Genomic DNA, 25,837 nt, shown 5'->3' on the forward strand with positions numbered 1-25,837 from the left:
GATACATTAATATTTATAAGTTATTCGAGTTCGTTTTGAAAAATTCGAATTTGATTTGATTATTATCGAGTCGAGCTCAAATTCGAATAATTCGACTTATCGATCAAGTCAAATTCAAATATTTTTATATCCGATTCGAGTAGTTCGTAAGTTTAATCGAATTTTTATATTTAAATATATTTTTATTATTTCAATTAATAAAATATTTTAAATTCGAGTTCGAATTCGAATATAAATAATCGAATTTTTATCGAGTATATGAATCGAATTTATTTTTACATATGAATCGAACTTAATCGAACGAGTTTAAGTAATTCGAATTTGATCATGAATCAAATTCGAACTTAAAAAATAAAATTCAATCAAATTTAAATTAAATATCAAACTTTAAATTATAAATCAAATTTAAATTCGAAATTTTCACTGCCTCGATTACAACCCTATTTATACATATTTATACAACAAATATAGACTTAAACATCGCATCGACTGTAGCTTTGTGAAAGACGGTTTGAATTCAAACATAAAGCAAAACGCGCAAGTTGACATTAAAAAACAGTTTCCTAGCTAATTGTTTTTATATTTTATTTAGGTTCTTATCAGTTCAAGGCCTCAATTGCGTTGAGAACAACTCTTTTTTTTTTTCCACACATTGTGAACCAAAATGAATTTTATATTAATTTAAAGTCTTTATCACGTGTTTTGAAAAATGTATTACATGTATTGCATGCCATAGACCCAAAGTAAAGAGTAGGCCTAAACTTTGATGTTGCAAATATATCAATATTATATTTGAGTCTTAAATCATAATTAATATATAAGATTATGATAATATAATATAATATTATTTTATTTTATTTTACTTTTGAAATATATAAAAATTAAAATAAATTTATTTATTTTAATTTTTATATATTTTTTAAAATTTTATATAATTTAATATGTAGATTTAATTTTATAAATTAAAAATAATTTTCATTATTTGAAAAAGGTTGAATAATTTTATATTTAAAAATATTTATTTTTTATAATTTTTTATTTAAATATAAATTAAATATAATATAAAATAACTATTCTTTTATCTTAACAATAATTTTATATATCTAATAAGATTTAAAGTGCACGAAATCACAACTTAAAAAACAATATTATATATATATATTTTTTTTTATATATATATACACGGACACGACCTTGGCTTGGCTTAGGTTCCCACAAATTCAGGGAGAGACGGGTAAGGGTGTCCGTGTCAGACAGATGGAGAGAGAGAACAAAAAAAGGGGTCCCAGTCCTACTGACAGACAATAGCTGGCTTCTAGTCTTTGTTTCCATTGATCATTGGTGGGAGCCATGTAGGGTAAGCCCGCCTTCGTAAGCCTCACAATCCAGAAGGTTCTAATCGGTTACACAGGTAACCGGTCATGAATTTTGTAATAAAAATATAATTTTTAATAAATGGTTATAAACAATATAATATTAATTGATAATTCAATTTTGTACTATCTTACAAAATTGTTAGTGCGTATAGCACTATTATATTGTAATTATTAAGAAGTAAAAAATTTTAATAATTTGCTAATAGATAAATATAAAATTAAAAAAATATAATATTGTTACTTTCGTTAAATGGAATAATAGATTTAAGTGATTTAATTTATACAATACATTAAAATTATCTCGTGATGAAATATTTTTTACAATTATCTAATATTATTAAATTATTATTTTGTCTTTTATACTATATATTAAAATTATCCCTTAAGGAATAGTTTTTTTGACAAAAAATTCTAAATGTATTCCATTTAATTATATATATATCTCACTTCTGTATAAATTTTAAATTCAAATTTTTTTTATTTTTACTAAATACACCCCATTTTTAATTTTCTATTTTCCATTCCTACCTTTTTTTTTCTCTTTACTTTTTAAAATAGAATTTCTCATAAATAAATATTCAAAAAGTTTTGAAATTTTTCAAAAATAAATATCCAATAAGCTTTAAAAATTCTCAAATATTCATTTTCAAGAAGTTTCAAAACTTCTTAAATATTAATTTTCGAGAAACCTTATATCTTCTAAGATATTTATTTTCGAAAAGACTAAAAATTTCTTAAAAATGAATATCCCAAAAGATATGAGGTTTTTTAGATCTTTATATCTATGAAGTTTGAAGTTATTGATTTTCTAAGCAATACGATTCCGTTAACAGAGATTTCTAATTTTTCGGCTACTAGGCATTATTTGTTCAATAACATTTGTAATATTTTTATAATTTTGACAAATATGCATATTAAAAAACTACTAAGTATAAAAAGGTGTTCTTGCAAATTGACTGCTACACCATATGCAATGGAGCGTAACTGTTTCATTGCACATAGTTAGTAGCTATTTGCATGAATGCTCTTCATAATTAGTGATTTCTTTCAAATGCATATTTATTATAATTGGATAAATGTTATGAACATTATTTATCGGGCAATCCTTAACCAAAAGATTAGAGGTTTTTACTGTCAAATTTATATATCACATGTGTCGGAGCTTGAATACCCTATGCTGACAATGTCAGCAACAAATATACAAATTCGACATTATCTCATTTTTCAGCTATTAGTCTTTATTGTTAGATTTACCAATTTATTGATTATATTTTTCAGTAAAACTAATCAATAGTGTAAACGATATATTAATACCCATAAGCTATTAGGGTTTGATTAAAAAAAAACTCAAATTTGACTTAATTATTATCGAGTCGAGCTTGAGCTCGGGCAGCTTGATTGATTGAGGGAGCTAAGTTTAAATATCTCAGTATTTGGCTCGAATGGCTCACAAGCCTATTCCAACTTTTATTTTAATATATATTTTTTATTATTTTAATTATAAAATTTATTTTTACCTTTAAAACTATATGCACCTAACAAAAAAATGTTAAACATAAATTAAAATTAGCCTCACTCTCTCCTACTTTGTCTTACATTGATTATTTTTAAAACCTCACTCTATTTTTAGACCTTTACTCTCTCACTATCTTATATCTCTTTTATTTTCTTTGCTAGTCTCAATCAGCCTTCTTAGTATTTTTTCACTTTTTAGCAACCTTTACTCTCAACATTCATCAGTGCAATTGCATCTTTTAGTATTTTTTAACAATGCATACTCCAAACCTTCATCATTGTAAACCTCAACAATTCGACAAAAGATGTGCAAGGTGATTTGAGTCTGCTATTGTTAGGATTTTCACAAAGCCCTTACCCATGCCATTTCTCTGTTTCTCATTGCTTTTTTTTTTTTTTTTTTTTTATATATCCTTACCTTAGCATGCGATTTGGGTACTTTTCCTTTTTTTAGAATGAAGCATGGACAATGTTAGGATTTTCTTCTCTCTGTTTTGCTATTAGCTAGGTGTTTACATGTCTTATGAATTTACATTTCATGATTACATGGTTTTTGTTTGTAAAAACTTGAGTTTTATTGGCTACAACAGGTTATATTAAACCAATCATTTATTATTTTTACAAGCCAACAAACTATATTTTAATGAATTTAAAAGAGGTAATTGGTTTAATTGTTTGTTTAGCCATCATATGAATATATATATTTTTAAATCATATTCGTTTTGGATTATTAATTTATTTTTTTTATCTGATTGAACTTTGTCATGTAATATATTAATTAAAATTTTAAATTTTTTATTATGATTCAAGCTTAATCAAGCTCAAGCATGAAAAATATAACTCCATCAAGTTTAAGTTGAGCTTTGAGCTTTGATTTTTGATTTTTGAGTTGAACTCAAGCTTGAGTATATCAGTATATTGATTCGACTCGATTCGATTATACTTTTAGCCCTAATATTATATATCTCGATTTTTCTATTATAAAAAGTTTATAATTAAATATAAATTTAAAATTTTTTTATGTATTCATGAAATCTGATTATCATGAAAGTAATACAAGTCTCAAAAATATATTTTTTGATATGTATGTTTGTTCTCGATATCCATTCCGATAATTATGTTGTTTTTTAAAATGACTTTTTTAGGACACAACATAACATTCAAAAATCTATTTTTAAAAAATAAAACATGATCTTTTGGTGTATAAACTATTAAAGATATTTTTATCATTTATTTAAGGTTAAAATTGACATTTGATATATAGGTATATTTGGAATAAAATTTTGGAGATTTATAGAAAAAATTTGATGGTGTACCTAGAAATCCCTTTTTTGACACTTGTTTAATATTATTAAATTATCATTTTGCCGTTCCAATATTACAATATTACTATTTTATCTTTTAGTTAAAATAAAATAAAATATAAATAATAAGAAAGAAATATATGAAAATTAAAAAATAAAAAGTAAATCTGCATATCTACAAAAAATCAAATTTGTAAAAAAAAATTCTAAACAAAAAAATAAAAATCAAATCCGCAAATCATATTTTCAAAAAGTTAAATCTAAGAAACATTTTCAAACCACGAACCTTCACCACCATCAACCACAACAACGTCACCTAAGCAATTAATCCAAAACCAAATCACCACTTAACCAACAAAAAGACAAACTAAAAAATAAAACAACATACGTTATTTTTTAAGCCACATAATCAAAACCGAAAACAAAAATACAAAACGTAACATCATAAACGATCAAGAAATAGCAAAAACAAATATGGAGAGTTTCGCTTTTGGAGATATTTAGGAGGTTCACGAAGAGAGGTCAGAGGCCAAGGGATAAGGATAAACATAATAGGAGTCAGACTATCTGAAGAGGTGGAGGCAGGTGTTTTGATGGGTCTTAAGCCGCGGTTTGGACTGTAAATTTAAGCGTTTAGATATTGATTTTGAAAATTTTTAATTTGAAACGGTGATAAGAAAGTTGAGAAAGGTCTGTGATGAAATTTTGGAGTGAAAAGAACTTCAATATCGATGATCGACGATGATCGATAGAGTGGTTTTTGATGATAAAATATCGTTTATTCTTGTTTTAGTAAGAAAGACAAAAGAAAAAATAAAAAAAAATGCACCTAAAAATTTCTAGTAATATATAATTGTAAGTATAACAAAAAAAATATTCAATAACAATGTCAAACTTTTTAATAAACTTAAGAAGCAAATAAAAAATGTAAAAAATAATATTTTTTTTCAACCGGTTATCCGATTGCAAACCGACAACCATTTGACATGATAGGGGAAGCAGGAAGCTCCCCCATTGGTGACATTGCAAGTGAAAGAGAGAATATTTGTGGAAGATCTCTCTCCCAATTCTCAAATGCCTTTTTCTTTTTATCCATCCCATGTCACGTAACTCTATCGCACGAGGCACCTTTTCCCATCCAAGTGAACTAGCGTACGTGGCAATTCATGATTAGTAGGCACCCCAAAGCCCACGTGCTCTCTAGGGTTGCATCACGTGGCCAGCTGGTCACAGTACATACGTAAGTATAGTTTCTTGTTAAAAGACAATAAATAATGGACGCTTGGCCTGTCAAATCCTTATCCATATTCATAATTATTTTTTGTAAGGAACGTTTGGTTGAAAAAATAAATATTTTCTTAACCTTATTTTTTATAATTTAATTTTTTTATTTAGTTTATAAAAATATGATTTTTGAGATTTTTAAAATTTTTAATAATATTAAAAAGTGAAAAAAAATTATATTTTAAAGAAATTTTAAGATTTAAAAAAAGTAAAATATTTTTTTATTTATCTTCACTTAATTATATTTTTAAATTATATAAATAATATTATTTATATTTGAAATATAATAATTTTTTATAAAATATTATAAAAATAAAATTTTTAAATATATTTTAAACAAAGACTACTTTTTTAAACAACGCTATTGAAGTTTTCAAAAAAATTATGATTAAAAATACAAATTTTGTTAAAAAGATAAAAAAAAGATATTTTATAATTTAATAAAATGATGTTTTTAAGATAAAAAATGGTTTTTGTTAAAAATATAAAAAAATATTTTTCAAAATTTATAAGAAATTACGTTTTTAAGATAAAAAAAATATAATTTTTGTTAAAAAATGATTGTTTATAAGATAAAAAATAGTTTTTGTTAAAAATATTAAAAATATTTTTAAAAATTTAATAAAAATAATATTTTTAAGATAAAAAATATAATATTTGTTTTAAAAATATTTTTAAGATAAAAATGTAGTTTTTGTTTAAAATATAAAAAAATATTTTATAAAATTCAATAAAGATGACATTTCTTAAATAAAAATATATTTTTTGTTGAAAAGATAATGTTTAAGATAAAAAATATAATTTTTGTTAAAAATATAATTTTTTTTTTAAATTTAATAAAAACGATGTTTTTAAAATAAAAAATATAATCTTTGTTAAAAAGATGACTCTTTTAAGAGAAAATATAATTTTTTGTTAAAAAATAAAAAAATAAAATATTTTTAATTTGCATAAAAATAATCATAATAATTCGAGTTATAAGATTATATTTGTTAAAAATATAAAAAATTATTTTTTAAAATTATTTAATTTTAATAAAGATAATGTATTATTCATATGTTAATATTATAATTATTATGTATGATAAAAAATAATATAAGAAACTATTTTATTAAATAATTTTACATTTCTATGATTTAAATATAAAAATTTTATATTTTTTAAATCAACCAAATTTAGATATTTTTCTCCAATATTACTTTCTTTCTAAATTAACTTTTTTTTTTTTTTCAAAATCTAAGAATTGCAAATCAAACACTCCGGATATTGGTTTTTGGGTTTAATAATCAAATAGGCCTTTGGCCCTTCGGCTCTTTCGTTCTACTAAAACTAGTTTGAAGCCTCCAACTTCTCCTATAAATAATTACTTGATGGAGTAGTTTTTGTCAGAGAAGTGCTCAGAGATAGGCTAGCTTTGTCTGGGTGGTGGTGTCAATATTATTGCAGCAGCAAAGCCTTGCCAAGATGTGGCCTTTATCTGCATTTGCACCTGCACCTTCTTGTTTTTATTTGGTTCAGCTTCAGAAACCAAAGCATGGCAGATGTGTTTGTGGTAGTGGAGGAAAATAGGAGTAGCAACAACGCAAAGAGGTGCAGGTTCAGGTGCAGGTGAATGCCATTTTGGCTTCTGTTTTTCAGACACATCATATAGTTATCCATATCACTTCCATCCTTCCTTCTAATAACCATGGTAACTAGCTTCAGCTTCTGATATTATTTTTTTCCTGTTTACCTTTTTTTAACTCCTTTGGTTTCTAGTGTGTGATTCTAAGAGAGGGCCAAAAGGCTTTTTAGTTTTCAGGTCTTCTTTGGATAAAGATCCCCAGTAGCCATCGATATATACTACCAGCTAGCTAGGATCCGAGCTGTGCTGATGAAGCTTTGAAGAGGTTCAATTAACTCATCTCTAGGGCTTCTCAAGGTAACAAGAATATATATATTCTCTCTTTGAATATATGTGCTTCTTTCCTTAATTTCCAGGACACGCATCTGTTCCTTTGATTTTATTGGAGAATATATTAAGGAATAAAAGCTTGATTTCCTGATCATAAGAGGGTGACTTAAGATTAGGATCAAATTTAACTGATTTCTTAAGTTTTTTTTTTTTTAATTGGGTATTGCCCTCTCTCTCTTTCTCTTTTTCCCAAGCTTTTCCTCTCGATTGATCAGTCTTTTTGTTGGGTAAAATATCTTGTATTCAGAATTATTTGATCAGTCTTTTTCTATAGCCTCATATAATTCATAAACTTCCGAAAGGGACATACTTAAATGTATTGCATGGGGTTTGGGATTTAGTATTATTCCTTGGGGGAAATTAAACCATCAAATGCCACACCGATCTTGTCTGCAATCGGTTCACCAATTTAGCTTGGTAACGACAGCAATATTTAAGCGTGGTGTAAATGATTTTGTTTCTTCTTTTGTGGAGAGTGGAAAGCTGTGGATCTACCTGTGGTGCAAAGTCAAGAACCCTAGATCACCATAACCAACGTTGTGATCAAGATGGATCGAATTCAATCAAGCTATATATATCTTTGAAATTTTACTAAAAACACACCCAATTATACGATAAGCTGAATAAACATGTCTTTGTATAGTACTAAATTAACCGCAGGTAAGATTGAAAAGGTATATGAAGCCTGGTTCTGCAAAAGCGGCCAAATTTTTTTCCTGGTAAGCTCCTTCACCAAACATACAGGCCTCAAATTCACTGTAGGTATTACTTTTCAGATAACAACTAATAAACTTTTGTCTGAGAGATGTGGCTTTCTGTTGTAAGCTTGTAGCAAGATTTTGACTATGCTAATAGGATCTTATTAATAAGATTGGTGTTTGCAAACAAGAAAGATTGCTATGATTCCAATTGCAAAATTGATCTTTCGGGGAATGTTTTGCTTTGGAGATAATTACGTACTTCTATATTAATTAGTATTTACTGTCTCATTAACTCTCAAAGTTTCAGTTATGATCATTTCGTGTCACTATTGGCACTCTTCTTAGTTCTCACTTCTTATGAACATTGTGAGTAAATCGCAGCAGATCATTCAAGCATCCACATAGATGAGAGTTATATCAAGGTACTACTTTCTGTATCTCAATTATTAAAATTTTTATGGGTCATATTTTGAGTACTTATATATTATAAGAGTATGTGAAATAAGTGTATATATTATTTTCTTTTCATTTATCATATTTTATTCGTTTTGGCATTTTGTTTATTAATTAGAAATGGATTAAAGATTTGTAGCAGTTAGATACGGATTCAACATTTGTGTTTAGCCGCGGGGGGGGGGGGGGGGGGCAATTAATATAAATAATATTAAATATAGAAATATACAAATATAAATTAACTCAAATGCATAAAAATTTATTTTGTTTTTTGTTTTTTTTGTTGCAAAGGAGGGCAAGTGCCCTTACAAGGGGGGGGGGAGGGGGGATGGCGGGTTGAACCCATGCCTATATGACTTTCAACTCGTCTTTTAATCACTAGGCTAAGAAGAGAAAGTCTATTTTATTTATACACAAAGATAACACATTATAATTATTTTTTTTGGGTTTCTTAGTGCAAAAATAAACTTTTCAAATATTATCTCTTTCATTAGCATGATGGTCTAAAATCTTTTTTAATAACTTTGGATCCGATGGAAAACATCTAGATAAAATTAAACATGAATTTGATTTATAAAATGTTGTATTTCACTATTATTGATTTCGAATAATTCTTTCAAAAATGACTTTCTCTTAATAAGATATTTCTCCTTAACTAATTAAATCAGATAATTTAGTTTATATAATTTCTAAGAAATAAGAAGATAATTTTGTAGTTTATATTAGATATTGAAATGTAATTATGCAAACAAAATCAACATGCATATTTATTATGTATTTTGAATTTTAATGAAAGAATATAATTTTATATATAAAAAAATTTCATAAAGGTTAAATTATTTCATTGATCAACTTAAGAAAGTACAACATTCTTCGATTTTAATCCACTTATAATATAAATATAAATATAAATATAAACAAAATCACAAATTAAGCCCAAATCAAATTATTTTGCCAATAAAAAAAAATTAAATAGTAAACATGTATTCTATCACATAAACAAATTATAATAAATACAAAGAAAAAATTCAAAAAATAAAAAGTAATTACTTAAATATATTGATGGAAGGAAAAAAATGTTTACTCCTTAATTTGTTTTTTTGGTTTATTAGCTTATCTTTGTCTTCTTGTTATTTCTTTACTTTTATTTTCTATCCACTATAAATTTTATGGATTTGGACGAAAGAAAAAAATTATAAGTGGAGTAGAAAGAAGATCACTTTTTATTTGACTTTTATTGTTTTTTAAATGAAATGATGGTCTTTGAATAAAAAATTATTTATAAATGTTTATTTTATTTATATTTATACGTGTAATCATATTATTTTTGTAAAATAAGTCATTTATATTGCAATTATAATTTTGCTCTTTCAAACATTTATAAAAGTGTCATATGTATGTACAATTTTTTTTTTCATTTCTAGTGGGAGCAAACTATAAAAGAATTAAAGTTTTTAACGATTTTTGTAATAATTTCTATTGGATATTAGGATCTCAGTAGGGGTAGCTGCCCTTATTGCCTCCATTGTAGATTCGTCCTCGATAGCAATAATACACTTGAAACCTGCTAGTTAATTTCTTGCAATCGTGATAATTGAAAATAAAATCTAGCTTGATTAATTGGAGAAATGATACAAAATTAGTTATTAGTTTTTGCTTACTTTTTCTTTTTTTTTTTTTGGTTATTTTACCACTTTATTTTTTTTCTTCTTTTACTTTTTGATTTTTCTATTTGTATTCATATTTGTTTTTCCAAATTTCACCCTTCTTATTTAATAACGCATAACTCATAAATGATGTATAAATGTCTTAATTCAAATAAGGTAAGGGATCAAAAGATAAAAAATATACAAATTAAAGCTTGGGGCTTATAATGTGATTTCATATTTAAGAAAGGTGTCATTAAGCTCGAATAGAGTCACTGTGAAAAAATTATATGAAGGTTAGCTTAAAAAGGTTCAAATGATTTATAGAGATAGCCTATATATTTTCTCAAATCATGTGTGTTTTAGGATTTTGCCTTGAAAGATGACCAAAACAAATTTTAGAACATGAAACACAACTTTAAAAACCAATGAAAAAAAATTTTCATGCTCATATAACCATACACTAGATAAAAAATGTAGTTTAATGAGCAAAGTATTAACTCACAAATGAAAACTAATACTAAAAATTCACTAAACATAAGCATAATTTCATATTGCACCCCATATTATATATTTTGCTAAAACAATGTTTATTCTCAATTTATAACTATCATTGGCTTTCATGAAAAATTAATCAAAAAATGTATATTAATGATTCAAGTTACAACAACTCAAGCTCAATTTTAAGGTAAAACTCAAGGAAATATGGGGATAGTGTCATGATCAAAACTTCATATAGCTCATTTTTCTTTGGCCAATATATATATATATAGCAACTGAAATTGATACAGTTACAATTTTCTATCAATACAACTGGCATAGTTTTCATTTGAGAAGTTACAATTGTCTTGTACTTGCATATTTATTTTGGTTCTTAAATTTTAAAAAGTTTTAATTAGATATCTAATTTCATAAAATTGCCTTATTTTGATTATTTCATCTATGAAATCGTTTAAAATGATGGTAAGTGCTAGATGGCGACATGTAAATTGCATTAGCTAACATTTTACACGACAAACGAAGAGATCAAAATAAAATTTAGCTCAAAGTTTATAGAGTAATATTATCTCCAATTTTTTTATATTTCAAATATATTTTATTTTTAATAAACTATACTTTAAAATTAAAAATACGTCAATTTTCAAAATCTTTTTGAAGAAAATTTTCTTTCATTTTAAAAAATTAAGTAATTTTTTTTATTAAAAACTAAATAAAAAATCTGGTATCATTTTAAAATATTAAGTCAATTTTCATATAATTTTAAAAAATCAATTTATTAATCTATTCATACATTTTTTTACTAAAAATTTTATTTTAAAATTATTATTTATTAAAATTTTATATTTATAAATAATAAAAAATAGACAATTTAAATGGTCCTTATCACCTTTAGTCTGATAAGGGGAAGAAATGGAGTTATTGAAATAATATTTTTATTTTGTATAAATATAAATTTTTAATAGAAAATATATTCAAAATATATTTTTGATAAAAAAAAAAGATTTTTGTATAGATTAATAAATTTATTTTTTAAAATAATAGGAAATTATTTATTTAATATTTTAAAATAATATGTAATTTTTTAAATTGATATGGAATTTTTTAAAAAGATTTTGAATTTTTAACTTAATTATATATTTTTAAAGTTTTTTTTCTATTAAAAATATTATTTTACCAATAAATCATATCATAATAAAAAATCAAAAATTATTTTAAATTGTAACATTTATAAAATGTTTTAAATATAAAAATAAATTTCCATTCAATTATTTTGTTTTTAATTTATCCTATTTTCTTTTTTATAAAATATATTTGAAAAAAGAAAATAGGGAAAAGGTATTTAATATTTTTAGATGAAAATATATTTCTATGGTAGAAAATAATATTTTCTATTATTATAAATAAGTAAAATAATATATTTCATGCAAAATAGGTTTTTTAATTTTAAGTTTGAAAATCTATTTTCTATGAAAAACAAAATTATATTTAACTAATAAATTATATACAATTAAAAATATAAAATATTATTTAAATTTAATATTTTATAAAATATATCTAAAATATAAAAAAATTGAGATAATTGCATCATTTATTCCAAAATTTTAAATGAAATTTTATTTTAATCTCTCTCTGTCACACATAAGATGCCAAATGAGATCATTCATGTGGTGTTAACACACTTTAATGGTTTTATTGATGAAATGACCAAAATATGATAAATTTGTACATTATAGATCCAATTGGAAATCAAAATAGAATTTTAACTCAAAATTTAGGGACCATAAATGCTATTAATCGATATATATGTGCTCTTTCTTTTTAGAGAAATGTTCGTTACTCAAGTCTCACTTGGTTTGAAATAACATCATTTAATCTATATAAAGTGTAAACTCCAAAAAATATTGAAATTGATTGACTTAAATATGTTTATAAAATTTTAAGTTAACAAATTTATTTATAAATATATAACTTATATTAATTTATTTAAATTTAATTTAAATAAACTAAAAATAAAAATAAAGTCTATGTGAGAACTAAAAATAAAAATAAAGTCTATGTGAGATTAAACTACTACAAATTTTAAAACTTTAAAATTTTAATTCAAAAAGTTTAAAATTATTTACTAAAATACCCGTAGTAGATTTTTTATAAAATTTAATTTAAATGATTTTTTTATTATTCGACTCATTTTTTACAAATAGATTCAAAAAATATTAAAAGTGATTAATTTAGTTACCTTTAATAAAATTTTAATTTTAAAAATGTTAAAAATAATTGATTAAAATACCATTAGTAAAATTTTTTATAAATTTTAATTTAAATGAATTTTCGTTTTTCTTATTAAACTTTTTTTTTTTTTTTTTATAATTAGACTCATATTAAGACACAAAATATGATTCACATTAAATAAAAATATAAATAGAATGAGATCAAAACTCAGTATTGTGCATAGGAATAAGATAATTATGTGGAGTTTGCTTTTTAATTGCTGTAAAAACGATTGCACATCTACTTTATGTTGATAAATAATTCATTAAAGTTAATCAAAATTAAGTCATTGAAGCATTTTTTTTTAATTTATGGCCTTTTAATTGATTTGCTAACTGTGTGTGTTAATGATTTTATGTTGCATGTTTTACAAGTTGATCATTTTATATTTGATAACATAATTAAATCTTTTTAGTTTTTTGAAATAATTCTTTAATATATATATATATCATTCTTTTAATTTGGTGTGATCTTTATAATTAATTTCTCTTTTGTATTTTTTCTTTTAGAATTTTATAATTGTTATTTTCATAAATAAAAACTAATATCAAATTAAATGAAAATCAATTGCACACCTTTCACTAACAATTAGCATTATATGATTTATTGAACACCTTGAAATTTGAACACTTCAATTGCACTTCTCTTATAGAATTAGATGATTAGGATGTAGTGGAGCTATTGGTAACTTAAGACCAAATTACCATAAAAACTGCTCACCTTGACTAAATTTTATCTCAAAATTATTTAATCTTTCTTAGTGATATTAAATTACTCTTTTTTTGTCATATAGACCTGATTGAACCACTTAATGTGAATTATTTTAAGTGGAGAATTATCAATTGAAGTAAATTTAATTGTTTTTTGTGAATTCTTTCAAAATATGACAATTATTGGAACCATTTTTTGAATATGTTTATACCAAGTTACTTTTATTTCATTCATAAAAATTTGTGTTGTTAATGTTAAAAATGAAATCATTATAAATTGTATTGGCATTATATGATAAGGCTGATATTCTAAAAGTTGGAATTGTTTTTAGAAAAAAAAAATACCAAGATTAGAAATTTATTTTATTTTAATTTTTAAATTATGTATTTTATATAATAAAAAATTTCAAATAAAAGAAAATTTAAGTTTTCAATTGTTAGAATGTATAATTATATTCAATCGATAGAAGTACCAATGAAAGATTATCACAAGTAAAAAATGAGATAAAAGATTGATTGATCATAGATAACTTTTATCTTTTTCATGTGACAAAAAGAAAATTAATGCTATATGAGGTTTTGATGGAAATATATAGATGTATTGATTTCAAATTTCTTTAGGATTAACATGTAACTCTTTTATTAGGAGAAATATTGTATATCAATTCATTTTCTTCATTACATAAGTTAAAAAATATTCACGTTGTATAAAAATAGCTTTATCTTTTTCATGTGACAAATAAGGTTAATGTTATATGATGTTTCAATGAAAGTATATAAATGTATTGATTTCAAATTTTTTTACTATCAACATAGAACTATTTTATTGGGAGAAACATTATATATCCTTCATTTTTTCCATTATATAAGTTAAAAATATTCACTATTGTATTAAAAATTTTAAAGTAACCATATTAGCTAATATTTGTTCAAAAGCATTGAAATTTATCTTATGAATTATCACTTTTACATTAATGTAAAAATATTAGGCTAAATTCTACATTTAGGAGCTAACGTTTTAGTCAAATCTCAATTAAGGATATAATGTTTAATTTGATCCAATTCAAGGTCTAATGTTTTCAAAATTGCTCAAAGAATGACTTTTGGGGGAAGCAAATTACACTCCCATTTAATAATGTGATATTAAACGAAATTAAAATTTTCATTTTGAGAGATTAGGATAAACTTACAATGAATATATTTAATAAAAAAAATTAGTAAAAAAATTCAAAATTTGAATGTAGTAATAATATTATTGTATAAAAAAAAATTATTTTATATTAGAATTGAATTGACTCTTTGCTATCATAATCTATTATTAGATATATGATGGTGTAAATTTTATCAATGATTATTAAAATTATATCATAAGTTCTCAAAATCATATGAAAGTCTAACAAAATTACACCAAGAGATTATCAAAATTGTAGCAATGTTTACAAAAATTATATTATAAGCTATCAAACTAATATCGAAATTTACCAAAATTTTATCAAAAGGCATCAAACTTTTATAAAATGTTATTAAACTTTTAACAAGATCATATAAAAATTATCAAATTTTATTTATATTATATCAAAATTAAAATTAAATTGTTAGTATTTATAATAATTATTATAGTATCTAAAAAAATTATTTATTGAATTGAATTTTTAACGCATCACACGTGTAAAAAACTAATATATATATATATATATATATTATGAGAATGATCCATTTATACTTTTTTCGTAAATCAAATTTAAATTCATGATTCATTTGAATTAAAATAATATTTTTAAATTTAATAATTTTGATCCATATATAAAAAAATAAAAATTACACTAATATAAATGGGTACTTATTATATATAGTCTCCTTTGAAATTTGTCAAAGGCTACTTGGGAAACAAAGTGACCATATTTAGAACTGAAATTTCGTAGTGAAACATGCTTGTAGTCAATAAGGAAAAAAAAAACCCTTAATTTATGATTATGATTGATATTCAATCAAGCAAAGGTAACGATAGAATTGGAAAAAAAAGAAACAATCACAAAACATAAAGTAAATTAATTACACTGCAGTTTTGTCCTCAAAATTTTTCTGAATTTTCATTTGCATCATTGACCTTTTAATCATATTATGATTACATATTAGGTCTCAATACAAAAGCATAAATTTCTGAAAAAAATGACAAGAAAACACCATTAGACGACTAGAAAAGAAGCAAACGGGGGCTATGTATCATGTTACCTTCTATGGGGTTCATGTAACAAGTAAATTTATTGGTGGGTCAAAAAAACTAATCCAAGGTCCGCTCCGTTCGTTTCCATTCTCCTTCCATCTTATGAACTCTTCTACCTTTCACCTGCAAGAAGCTAAACAACTAATCCCAGGTCACCCTTCTGCATTCATAGTCAAAAACTGAACTCCTAAGTCCTTTCAAAGATGTAATATTCTCTCTTTCTTTGTCACAGTTATGTTCTTCATTGAGTTTCCAAATCTTTCATATTTTCTATCGGTATATATACCTAATATTTAAACACTTTGAAGTGCATGCTTGTGACCTTGATTTTTTTTTGGTTCTTTTGAGGATGAAATTCTTGTTACGTTTTGATGGGGACAAGGCGGTTGGCACCATCCAGCTTTAGTTTTACCGATCAAGTTTTCTATGGGTATTTTCATATGCAACTTAGAAAGACTTTGCAGGAATGGCAGTTTGAAACACAATTAAGAAAATCTGACTTTAGGCGGTTTGACGTATTCTGGTATCACTCTTGGTAGTCAAACCCATAAAATACTTCTTGGTTATCACTTATCATCTAGCAATGGAGCCTTCTGTCCCTCCATGAGACCGGGCGATTGGGCTGTGTTTTGCCATCTCATGTACATGTTAACCTGTTGCATTGAAGGAGTTTAATGCTTGATTGATTAAGATTGTAAATTTAATCCAAATTCTCACCCCAAACCACTCTAGCCAGAACATGCAGATGATAATCATAAAGTCACAAATTGTGGTGATAATTTAGCAACAATCAGTTGTTGTTCATTGTAATTTTACGACAATAAGATTGTTGTAAAAATATATAAAGGCATGTTTATCTTAACCACTAGTTTGAATTCCTGTTATGTGAAAAACAGAATCATAGAATTTCACATTTTCGATCGTACTTTCTCTATAAGTTCTCGCCTAAGGATTTTCCCAGAAGCTGACTTTGGGACACTGCTTATGAATGTCACCCTCCTTAATCTTTTGAAAGGAGCCACCTGGAAGGGGAAAAACACATTCAATTTTATATGCACCCATTAACAATCAGAAATGAGAAGATAAGAGCTCACTTGAGTCAAGTTGAGATATCTAACTTAAAAAAGGCTATCTTACCTGTTTAGCAATAAAATTTTGAACATCTTCTTCAGTGAGCGAACTGTTGGGTGAGCGAACAACGTATGCAACTGGGACCTCACCAGCTTCAGCATCAGGATATCTGTAGAGTGGAAATGTCTAACTCTCGATATTGTCTTTACAAATCACAAGGCAGAACTCCATATAGATATTTTGCAGATTTAAATGATCCAAACAGTTAAAATTTATAGGTACAATGCAACTTACGGAATGACAACAGCATCCAATATTTCAGGGTGAGATAAAAGTAGTCCTTCAAGCTCTGCTGGCGCAACCTGGTGAGTGTTTATGAAGCCATTAAATCATGCACGTTAACTTTGGAACCACCAGAAAGGGTCATAAATAATTAAAACCAGAACACTACAGCAAAGAAACCATCTATACCATGAAAAATTCAATGTAAAACATGTTACAGATAGCAAGTTTGCAACCCCCTGGGGACATCGTAGTAAGTTTTCAAAGTTAAGACATATTGAATGAATGACCAATAATTGTTAAATATTTGGACGAGCATTCAACCTAAAACTTATTGGCAAGAGTTGGGGAGACCCTTGTAAGTATGAGCACAAGATGCCCAAATTCTTAACTGATGTAAGATTTTTATTATCAGCACTTTAATAATAACATTGTTTCATGATTTACAAATATCAGAGAGGAGATTCCATCTCTGTACATCAACAACATTATCAATACTGTAAAATATAATTTTTTTTTTTTTTTAAAGAGAGAACCTCCTAGTTGAGTAGTATGAAAGCATAGGCCAAAGATAAACATATAGCAACAATTAGGTGAATCAATTGTATTCTAAGAAATACTGCTGAGGAAGATACATTAACTAGGGAATACTATAAAGAAAAAGTTCATCAGTTATTTTTCTAATACATATTTAAAATTGTTCCCAAAGGAATAACTGAAACTATTTGTGAGAAAACACTTATTTACAGATGATTGTAATCTTGTAATCTGTATATTTATATTTGTATCCTTAAAATTAAGGACAAAAATTAGGATAGACAATCCCTTAATTATAGGATCAGTTTTTAGAAAGATTTAGTTTCCTAGTTTACAGTTAGTTGTGTATAAACTTAAAGTGTTTGTATAATTCTTCATGCGCAGTTTTTCAATATACATTCAGTTTTACTCTTAATTTTTCACACAGTTTTATTTCTTAATTTTTTCACATGATATTAGAGCTTTAGGCTCTTCTTGTGAAGCAAAATTTTCAACCTTCATTGTTGACTTTTATTTTAAGCATTCATTGTTGAACCATGTTACACCCTTCATAGTTATTTTCTTTTTCCCTTTTTTAACCTTCATTGCAAAGAGTTACTTTTGGTTATATCTTAATACTTGTTTCAATTCAAAAAAAGATATCACTACCACCCAATTTGAGGAAGTGTCAATTGAAAAAATCACCTAAATATTACAGATATCTCGAAAACAAGAAGAGTTGGACATAGAAGAGATTGAAAAGCTAAGCCTATTGAAAACCCTTAAAAAGCCTACTACGGTATGTTCCTTGGGTAAGAGATCTAGTTCAAGTAAAGCTTCTGATTCTCATGGATTAAATCTCTCGATTAAGCTTGTTACGAGTTTTTAGGTCATTCACTTAAGAGCCATAAACCATATGACACATTCTTCACTGAAGTTTAATACATATACCCAGTGTTCTAGTAATAAAAAAATTATTGTTGCAGATGATTCACTTACTACAGTGACAGGATTAAGAGATGTTCAAATTAATCTCTTATTTGTTCTTAAAAATGTTTATGTTCATAGATTGTCTACTAATCTAATATTTATATAAAAACTTACCAAAAATATGAACTGCAAAGTGACTTTTTATGTTGCTAGATTATCTACTAATCTGATATCTATACAAAAATTTACTAGAGATATGAACTGCAAAGTGACTTTTTATCTATTTTATTGTGAATTTAAGGACCAAAGTTTTGAGAAGAAGATTGGACTTGCTAAGGAGAAGAATGGATTATACTATTTTGAGACACCAAACAACGCAAGTAATATCAACAATACCTTTGTCATTTTTTTTAAAAATCTTCCAATAAAGACAATCTGGCTTTATCATTTTTGTCTTGGATATCTTTCGTTTGAAACTTTGAAAAATATGTTTCCTTTTTTGTTTAAAGGATTAGATTTCAAAAATTTTCATTGTGATGTTTGTGAACTTACAAAGCACAGACGTGTCTTTTTCAATTAGCAATAAAAGAAGTTTTACTCCTTTTTACTTGATTCATAGTGACATGTGAGGCTCCTCTACAATTCTTAATATTTCAGGTGCAAGATGATTTATTTCTTTCATAGATGATGTACCTGGCTCTCGTGGATATTTTTACTGAAATCCAAATCAAATGTGAATAGTATGTTTTCAAGCTTCCAAAACATGTTTCAGAATCAATTTGGAGTGAAAATCAAGAGATTTAGGTCTGATAATGCAAGAGATTATTTTAACTAGAGTTTATCTACTTATTTTCAAAAGGAGGGAATTATTCATGACTCATCTTGTGTTAAACTCCACAGCAGAATGAAATGACAGAGAGAAAAAATAATCATTTATTAGCCACAATTCGAGCTTTATTTTTTCAAGCAAACATACCAAAATCCTATTAGAAGCTGTTTTTACCACCACACATATTATAAATAAATTACCTTCAAGTGTTTTGAGATTTAAAACTCTTATGAAACTACTCTCACAATTCTATCCCAATTTTAATACCATAAACAATCTAACACCTAGGATATTTGGTTGTACATCATTTGTTCATATTTACAGTCATAATAAGAGAAATTTGGATCCTAGAGCAATTAAGTGCATTTTTGTGGGATATTCATCAACTTAGAAAAGGTATAAATGTTATTATCCTCCTATCAAAAAATTTTGCGTCTACAGATGTCACTTTTGAAGAAAGTAAACTATTTTTTATTCAACCTTATTTTCAGAGGCAAACTTCATTCATGGAAGATAAATATAAAGACTTCTTTTTTATGGATTTGTCTTTTTCTTCAACATTTTCACCCATTAATCTTTGTGAATCGAAATATGTTTCTTCTAAGTTCAAGTCAAAACATTGAATTTGAGTCTGAACCCATTCCAAACACAGAAGATGTGACAAAAAATAATATTGTTCTTGATTCTATGAAAGAATTACAGGTGTACTCAAAAATGAAAGTTTTAGATCCTGAACCAATGCCAGTCCAAGAACCTGATCTTAACACTAAAAATAAAGTAATTACAGTTTTTGACTCTGTTTTTCAAAATGATCATGAATCTCTTAAAACTACAACTAATGATTATGATCAACCTATTACCGTTAGGAAAGGAACCAAAAAATATACTAAGCATCCACTATACCTAATCTCTAATTTTGTGTCATTTGAAAAACTTTTCATCCCACAAAAATTTTCTTGTGAGCGTAAAAAATATTTATGTTCCAACTACATTATCCGAGGTATTATCTAGTGAGAAATGAAGGTAAGTCATGAAAATAAAAATAGAGGCCTTAAAGAAAATAAGACATGGGAACTCGTAGAATTGCCTAAAAGAAAAAATCTAGTTTGATGTAAATGAGTTTTCACTGTAAAATACAAGATGGATGGTATTGTTGAAAGGTATAAAGCCAAGTTAGTGATTAAGGGCTACACTCAAACTTATGAAGTGAATTATCATAAAACTTTTGCTCCAATTGTCGAGATGAATACAGTTAAAATTTTGTTATCATTGGCTGCAAATTACAATTGACAGCTTCAATAATTTGATATAAAGAATGCTTTTCTACATGGTGATTTGGAAGAAAAAATATATATAAAGGTTCTACCGGGATTTGGAGGTCATTTAGAAGCAAACAAAATATGCAAGCTAAAAAATACTTTATATGACCTTAAACAATCTCTTAGGGTTTGATTCGAGAGATTTACCAAAGTAATACTAGCAATGAAATATAAGCAGAGTCAAAGAGATCACACATTGTTTATCAAGCACTCTGATTTAGAGAGAGTCATAGTTCTATTAGTGTATGTTAATGATATAATTGTAATTGGATATGATGAAAAAGAGAAAGAATCTCTAAAATAGTGTTTGGCTAGAGAATTTGAGATAAAAGAGCTAAGGAGATTGAACTACTTCCTAAGAATTGAAGTAGCTCACTCACGGCATGATATTTTTATTTCACAACAAAAATATATAAGCGATCTTTTGAAGGAAACTAGAAAGTTTGCATGTAAACTTGCAAATACCCTTATAGATCTTAATCATAAACTTGGAGAAGCTAATGAAAATGCTGTCGTAAATAGAGAGATGTGCCAAAGATTAGTTGAAAGACTCATTTATTTCTCACATACTAGACCCGATATAGCATATGTTACGAGTGTGATAAGTCAATTTATGTATAGTCCTAAAGAAGTGCACCTACAAGCTGTCTACTTCAGTAACTGATAAAAGATTCACCTCAGGCTACTACACTTTCCTAGCTGATAATCTTGTGACTTGAAAAAGTAAAAAACAGAATGTGATGGCAAGATCAAGTGCTGAAACAGAATTCAGAGCAATGGCTTAAGGAATTTATGAACTACTATGGTTAAAGATTATTCTAGAAGCCTTGAAGATCAAGTTGGATGGACTAATGAGATTCTACTGTGATAACAAGTCTACAAAAAGCATTACGCACAATCCTAAGCAACATGACAGAACAAAACACATTGAAATAGACAGGCATTTCATAAAAGAGTAACTAGACAGTGAGTTGATTTGTATATCGTATGTATCAACCAATGGTCAATTTGTAGATGTGTTAACTAAATGTCTCAACAGTGCAACATTTTAAGAAATTATTTTCAAGCTGAGAATGAAAAACACCTATTCACCAGCTTGAGGGGAGTGTGGGAAAACACTTATTTATAGTTGATTGTAATCTTGTAATTTGTATATTTATATTTGTATCTCTAGAATTAAGGGCAAAAATTAGGATAGACAATTCCTCAATTATGGGATCAGTTTTTAGAAAGAGTTAGTTTTCTAGTTTACCCACTAGTTAGGTCTACATAAACTTAAGATGCTTGTATAATTCTTCATGAGCAGTTTTGCAATATATATTCAATTTTACTCTTAATTTTCTGCACAATTTTATTTTCATAGTTTTTCCACACTATTATATCTGTATATATTGTTATTCATGAAGATTGAGGCATCTTTCTTTTTACTGAAACTTTTATTTGATACAAAATTCAACGTAGCCAAATGAAATATATAAAAAATGCAATAAAATAAGTTACCTGGAAACCTTTGCACTTAATCAACTCCTTAATTCTATCTACAACATAGAGATTCCCATCCTCGTCAAAGTATCCAAGATCTCCGGTATGTACCCAACCCTTTCCATCTATTGTCTGTTTTGTTGCCTCTGGATTGTTGAAGTAACCTGAAAATAGTTATTTAAATTGTAGTGTCAGAGAAAACAGCAGAAGACACCATGTGCTTGCGGAATAACTTACAACCTGGAAATAAATGACAAAACACTTAATTGAAAACAAATAAGGATTATTAAGAATCTTGCCGATCTAAGTATGAGATGCGTAACTTGGAGTTACTATCATATGAAAGAGGCTGAATAATTAGGCATATACAGTGTGCAATTGTGCATATCATCAAATTCAAATGTATCCAATAATTTGTCTTAACTAGGATTGAAAACCTGCAAAAATTGCCCTGAAATCATACTAAACAAAAATTGAAGAAAAATAAGTCATTCAATGGCCCATGGAGATTAAAACAGGATATCAATAACATAATAGTTTAAGCATGTAATTAGATATGGCAAGAGCTAATTATAGATCAGCAGATCTGCAATGTTGAGGAGTGGGAGGAGCATAAAGTAGGGGGACAAAACCATAAAGCTCATCCCTAGCCCTCCCCATCAATTTAAGCAGAGAAGAATCAGGGAGACCATGGGGATCAAATTTTGCAGAGAATCAAAATCAGCATCTGCTGATATTAAATTACTAAAAAGGACAACTTCGCAGAGTAAAATAGAAGTCAGAGCAGTAATACGACAGGCGAATAACTACTTGGACTGTTAGTTGTACCCAAAAATCAATCTTCTTTCATTTCCTCAGAGAAAAAACAAGCAAATACTATTACCTTGCATCATATTGGGCCCTCGAACCCATATTTCCCCTAATTGATTTGGAGGAAGGGGCTTTAGACTCTCTATACTGACTATTTGAGCTTCAATGTTTGAAGCAAGCTTTCCTGTTGAACCAGTATGTCGGACACCAACTGTGGGATTCTCCACTGCAATAATGGCACAAGTTTCGGTCATTCCATAGCCCTGAAACCACAGAAAGCTTCATGAAGAGAAGGCAACTTCTATACTCCAAGCTAATACTAAAAATTCACAAAGCATTAATTGGAACAACTTCCAAATTTCCGATCCGACCAAAATATACAAAGCCAACATCTGAACATCATTTTTACAATTTCAATCCTACTTCACATATACCAACAGGTTAATGGATGACTTGCAACATCCAGGAGTGACGTTCAGCATTCCTTGCTTCCCATTAGAATATCGTCCAAGAGATCAATTTGATTAAAGACAACCGTGATTAACACAATTTGGATATTTACTGCAATTTTTTTTATGCTTACACGGGACCATATCAGCTTGTAATTCAGTATAACTTTTCAATACTTGATAACTAAAGTACCTGCATAACCACAGCCTGAGGAAACTTCTTTGCGCATTCCTCCATCAACTCCTTCCCCAGAGGAGCAGCACCAGAACCAATTTGCCTCACTGAGGAAAGATCAAACTTCTTAACCACACTCTGCTTAGCCATAGCAAGCACAATTGGAGGCACAACCCACAAATGCGTTGCTCTATACTTCTCTACATTCCTCAAAAACATCCCAAAGTCAAACTTTGCCATTGAGACCAAAGCATTTCCCTTCTGCAGCTGCCCATATACGATAACCGCCAACCCAAAAACATGAAACATAGGCAAAACACACAAGAAAACCCGGTGCATATCCCCAGCAAGTTCTTGATCCACGATCACCATCAAAGCCGCCGCAATGAAATTTCTATGTGTCAAAACAACACCCTTACTGACCCCTGTCGTGCCTGAAGAGTATAAAAGCGTTGCTGTATCAGTCTGCTTAACAGAAACCGTGGGAAATTCCGTTACATTCCCCGCTAAATCGAGAAGATCGTGAAAAGATAGGATTTTTGGCCCATTTTTTAGATCATATGGTTGTTGGTTTCGTTTAGAACCAAGCAAGATTACAGGGAGCTTGAAATCTTTAACTTTGTCAATCAATTCAGGGACAGTGACAACAAGCTTCGGATTGGAGTCCTGGATTTGTTTTGAGAGTTCATTGACAGTATAAACGGGGTTGGCAGTTGTCGCAATGGCACCAATTGCGGTTACAGCAAACAAACAAAGAGGGAAGTGGATTGAATTGGGTGCAAAGATCAAGACTCGGTCGTTTTTGTGGATACCCAGATTGAGAAAAGCATGGGAGAGCTTGATGACGGTAGATTTGAACTGAGAGAAAGAGAGAGTTTCATCAGAATCAGCATCAATGAGGGCTGGTTTGTCAGGGTAAGAAGAGACGTTTCTGAAGAGAAATTGCACCATGGAAAGATTTGGTTCCTTGGGAAGAACTATAGGTGGCCTTAAAGACCTGTAAATGCCATCTCTTCCATACCCAGATTTCTCCATTAAAAGCTTTTCTTCTTCTCTTTTTGGTGATTGTTCGAGATAATAAAAAAGGGAAGCTTTGAATATGGACGTGTGTCTGGCAGTGAGAAGGAATATGATTACTTTATGAATATAAAAGATTTAGTTGAAGAAGCAATTGCAGGTGAGGACAGGAAACAAAACGATGACGGTAGCGATAAGATATCAGGACCAAATAATTTTGTCCCAATTGCAACCAAGGCAAAGAACGAGGAGTTTCTATTAAAAAAATTTTTTTAATTATTTTTTTTTCATTTTCGTTTCATTTAAGATTGGAAATTTACAAAGCTAAAATATTTTTAAAATTTTTGTATTTATAAATTCCGAATCTCTTAAAGATTTTTAAATTTACATATTCAAAAATTTTTAAAATTTTTCAGATTTAGATATTTAAAAATAAAAAGTTTTTTGTAAGATTTTTTAAAATAATTTTTTCATAAATTTAAATATAAATTTTTTAATTTATCAAATATAAAAATTTGATATACTATATAACTTATTGAATATATATTCAATGAATTATATAATTTATCAAAAATAAAAAATTTTGAAATTATAATTAAATATTTCATTTAAAAATTAAAACACCGTGAAAATGATGTGGCAAGAATCTCCCGCATGAGGATAGAAAGAAGCTAGATTGGCATTGAATGGGCAATACAATAATCGTACGGCTGGATTCTGACTCAGCATCACCATGTTGATCCTTTTGCCCTCTGTAAAGCTAATACGTAATCAGCAAAAAATGATCAGCTTACTTCAAAATGAAAAAGTCAATAGGTGGAGATGGAATCCCTTAAAATTAGGAAGTTTATAAAGTTCGGTTTTGGGTTTTCAAGTGGCCTGCTTTTTAGGGTTGGTATTGAGTGGGGATGTTAATTGTTAGGATATAAATAGGGTAGAGTTTTTTATTTTTTATTTTTTATATTATATTTATTATAGTATTTATAGATATTTTAAATTTATTTTTATGTTTATTTTTGTG

General features: G+C 27.1%; 1 protein-coding gene across 1 annotated transcript; it reads right to left on the bottom strand.

The window, feature by feature from the left end:
* Window positions 1-16,665: 16,665 nt before the first annotated feature.
* On the bottom strand, window positions 16,666-25,050 carry LOC111285230 (putative CoA ligase CCL7). The gene is made up of 6 exons (XM_022874558.2): window positions 23,818-25,050; window positions 23,249-23,438; window positions 22,384-22,529; window positions 17,302-17,369; window positions 17,074-17,176; window positions 16,666-16,958 (listed from the first exon to the last, which is right to left on the bottom strand). Exons 1-6 carry the CDS (start codon window positions 24,832-24,834, stop codon window positions 16,845-16,847), a joined length of 1,638 nt encoding a protein of 545 aa, XP_022730293.2. The 5' UTR covers window positions 24,835-25,050; the 3' UTR covers window positions 16,666-16,844.
* Between the last annotated feature and the right edge of the window lie 787 nt (window positions 25,051-25,837).

Source organism: Durio zibethinus, chromosome 6 (assembly GCF_047325235.1).
Source record: "Durio zibethinus cultivar Kanyao isolate XHJ-2024 chromosome 6, ASM4732523v1, whole genome shotgun sequence".
NCBI lineage: Eukaryota > Viridiplantae > Streptophyta > Magnoliopsida > Malvales > Malvaceae > Durio > Durio zibethinus.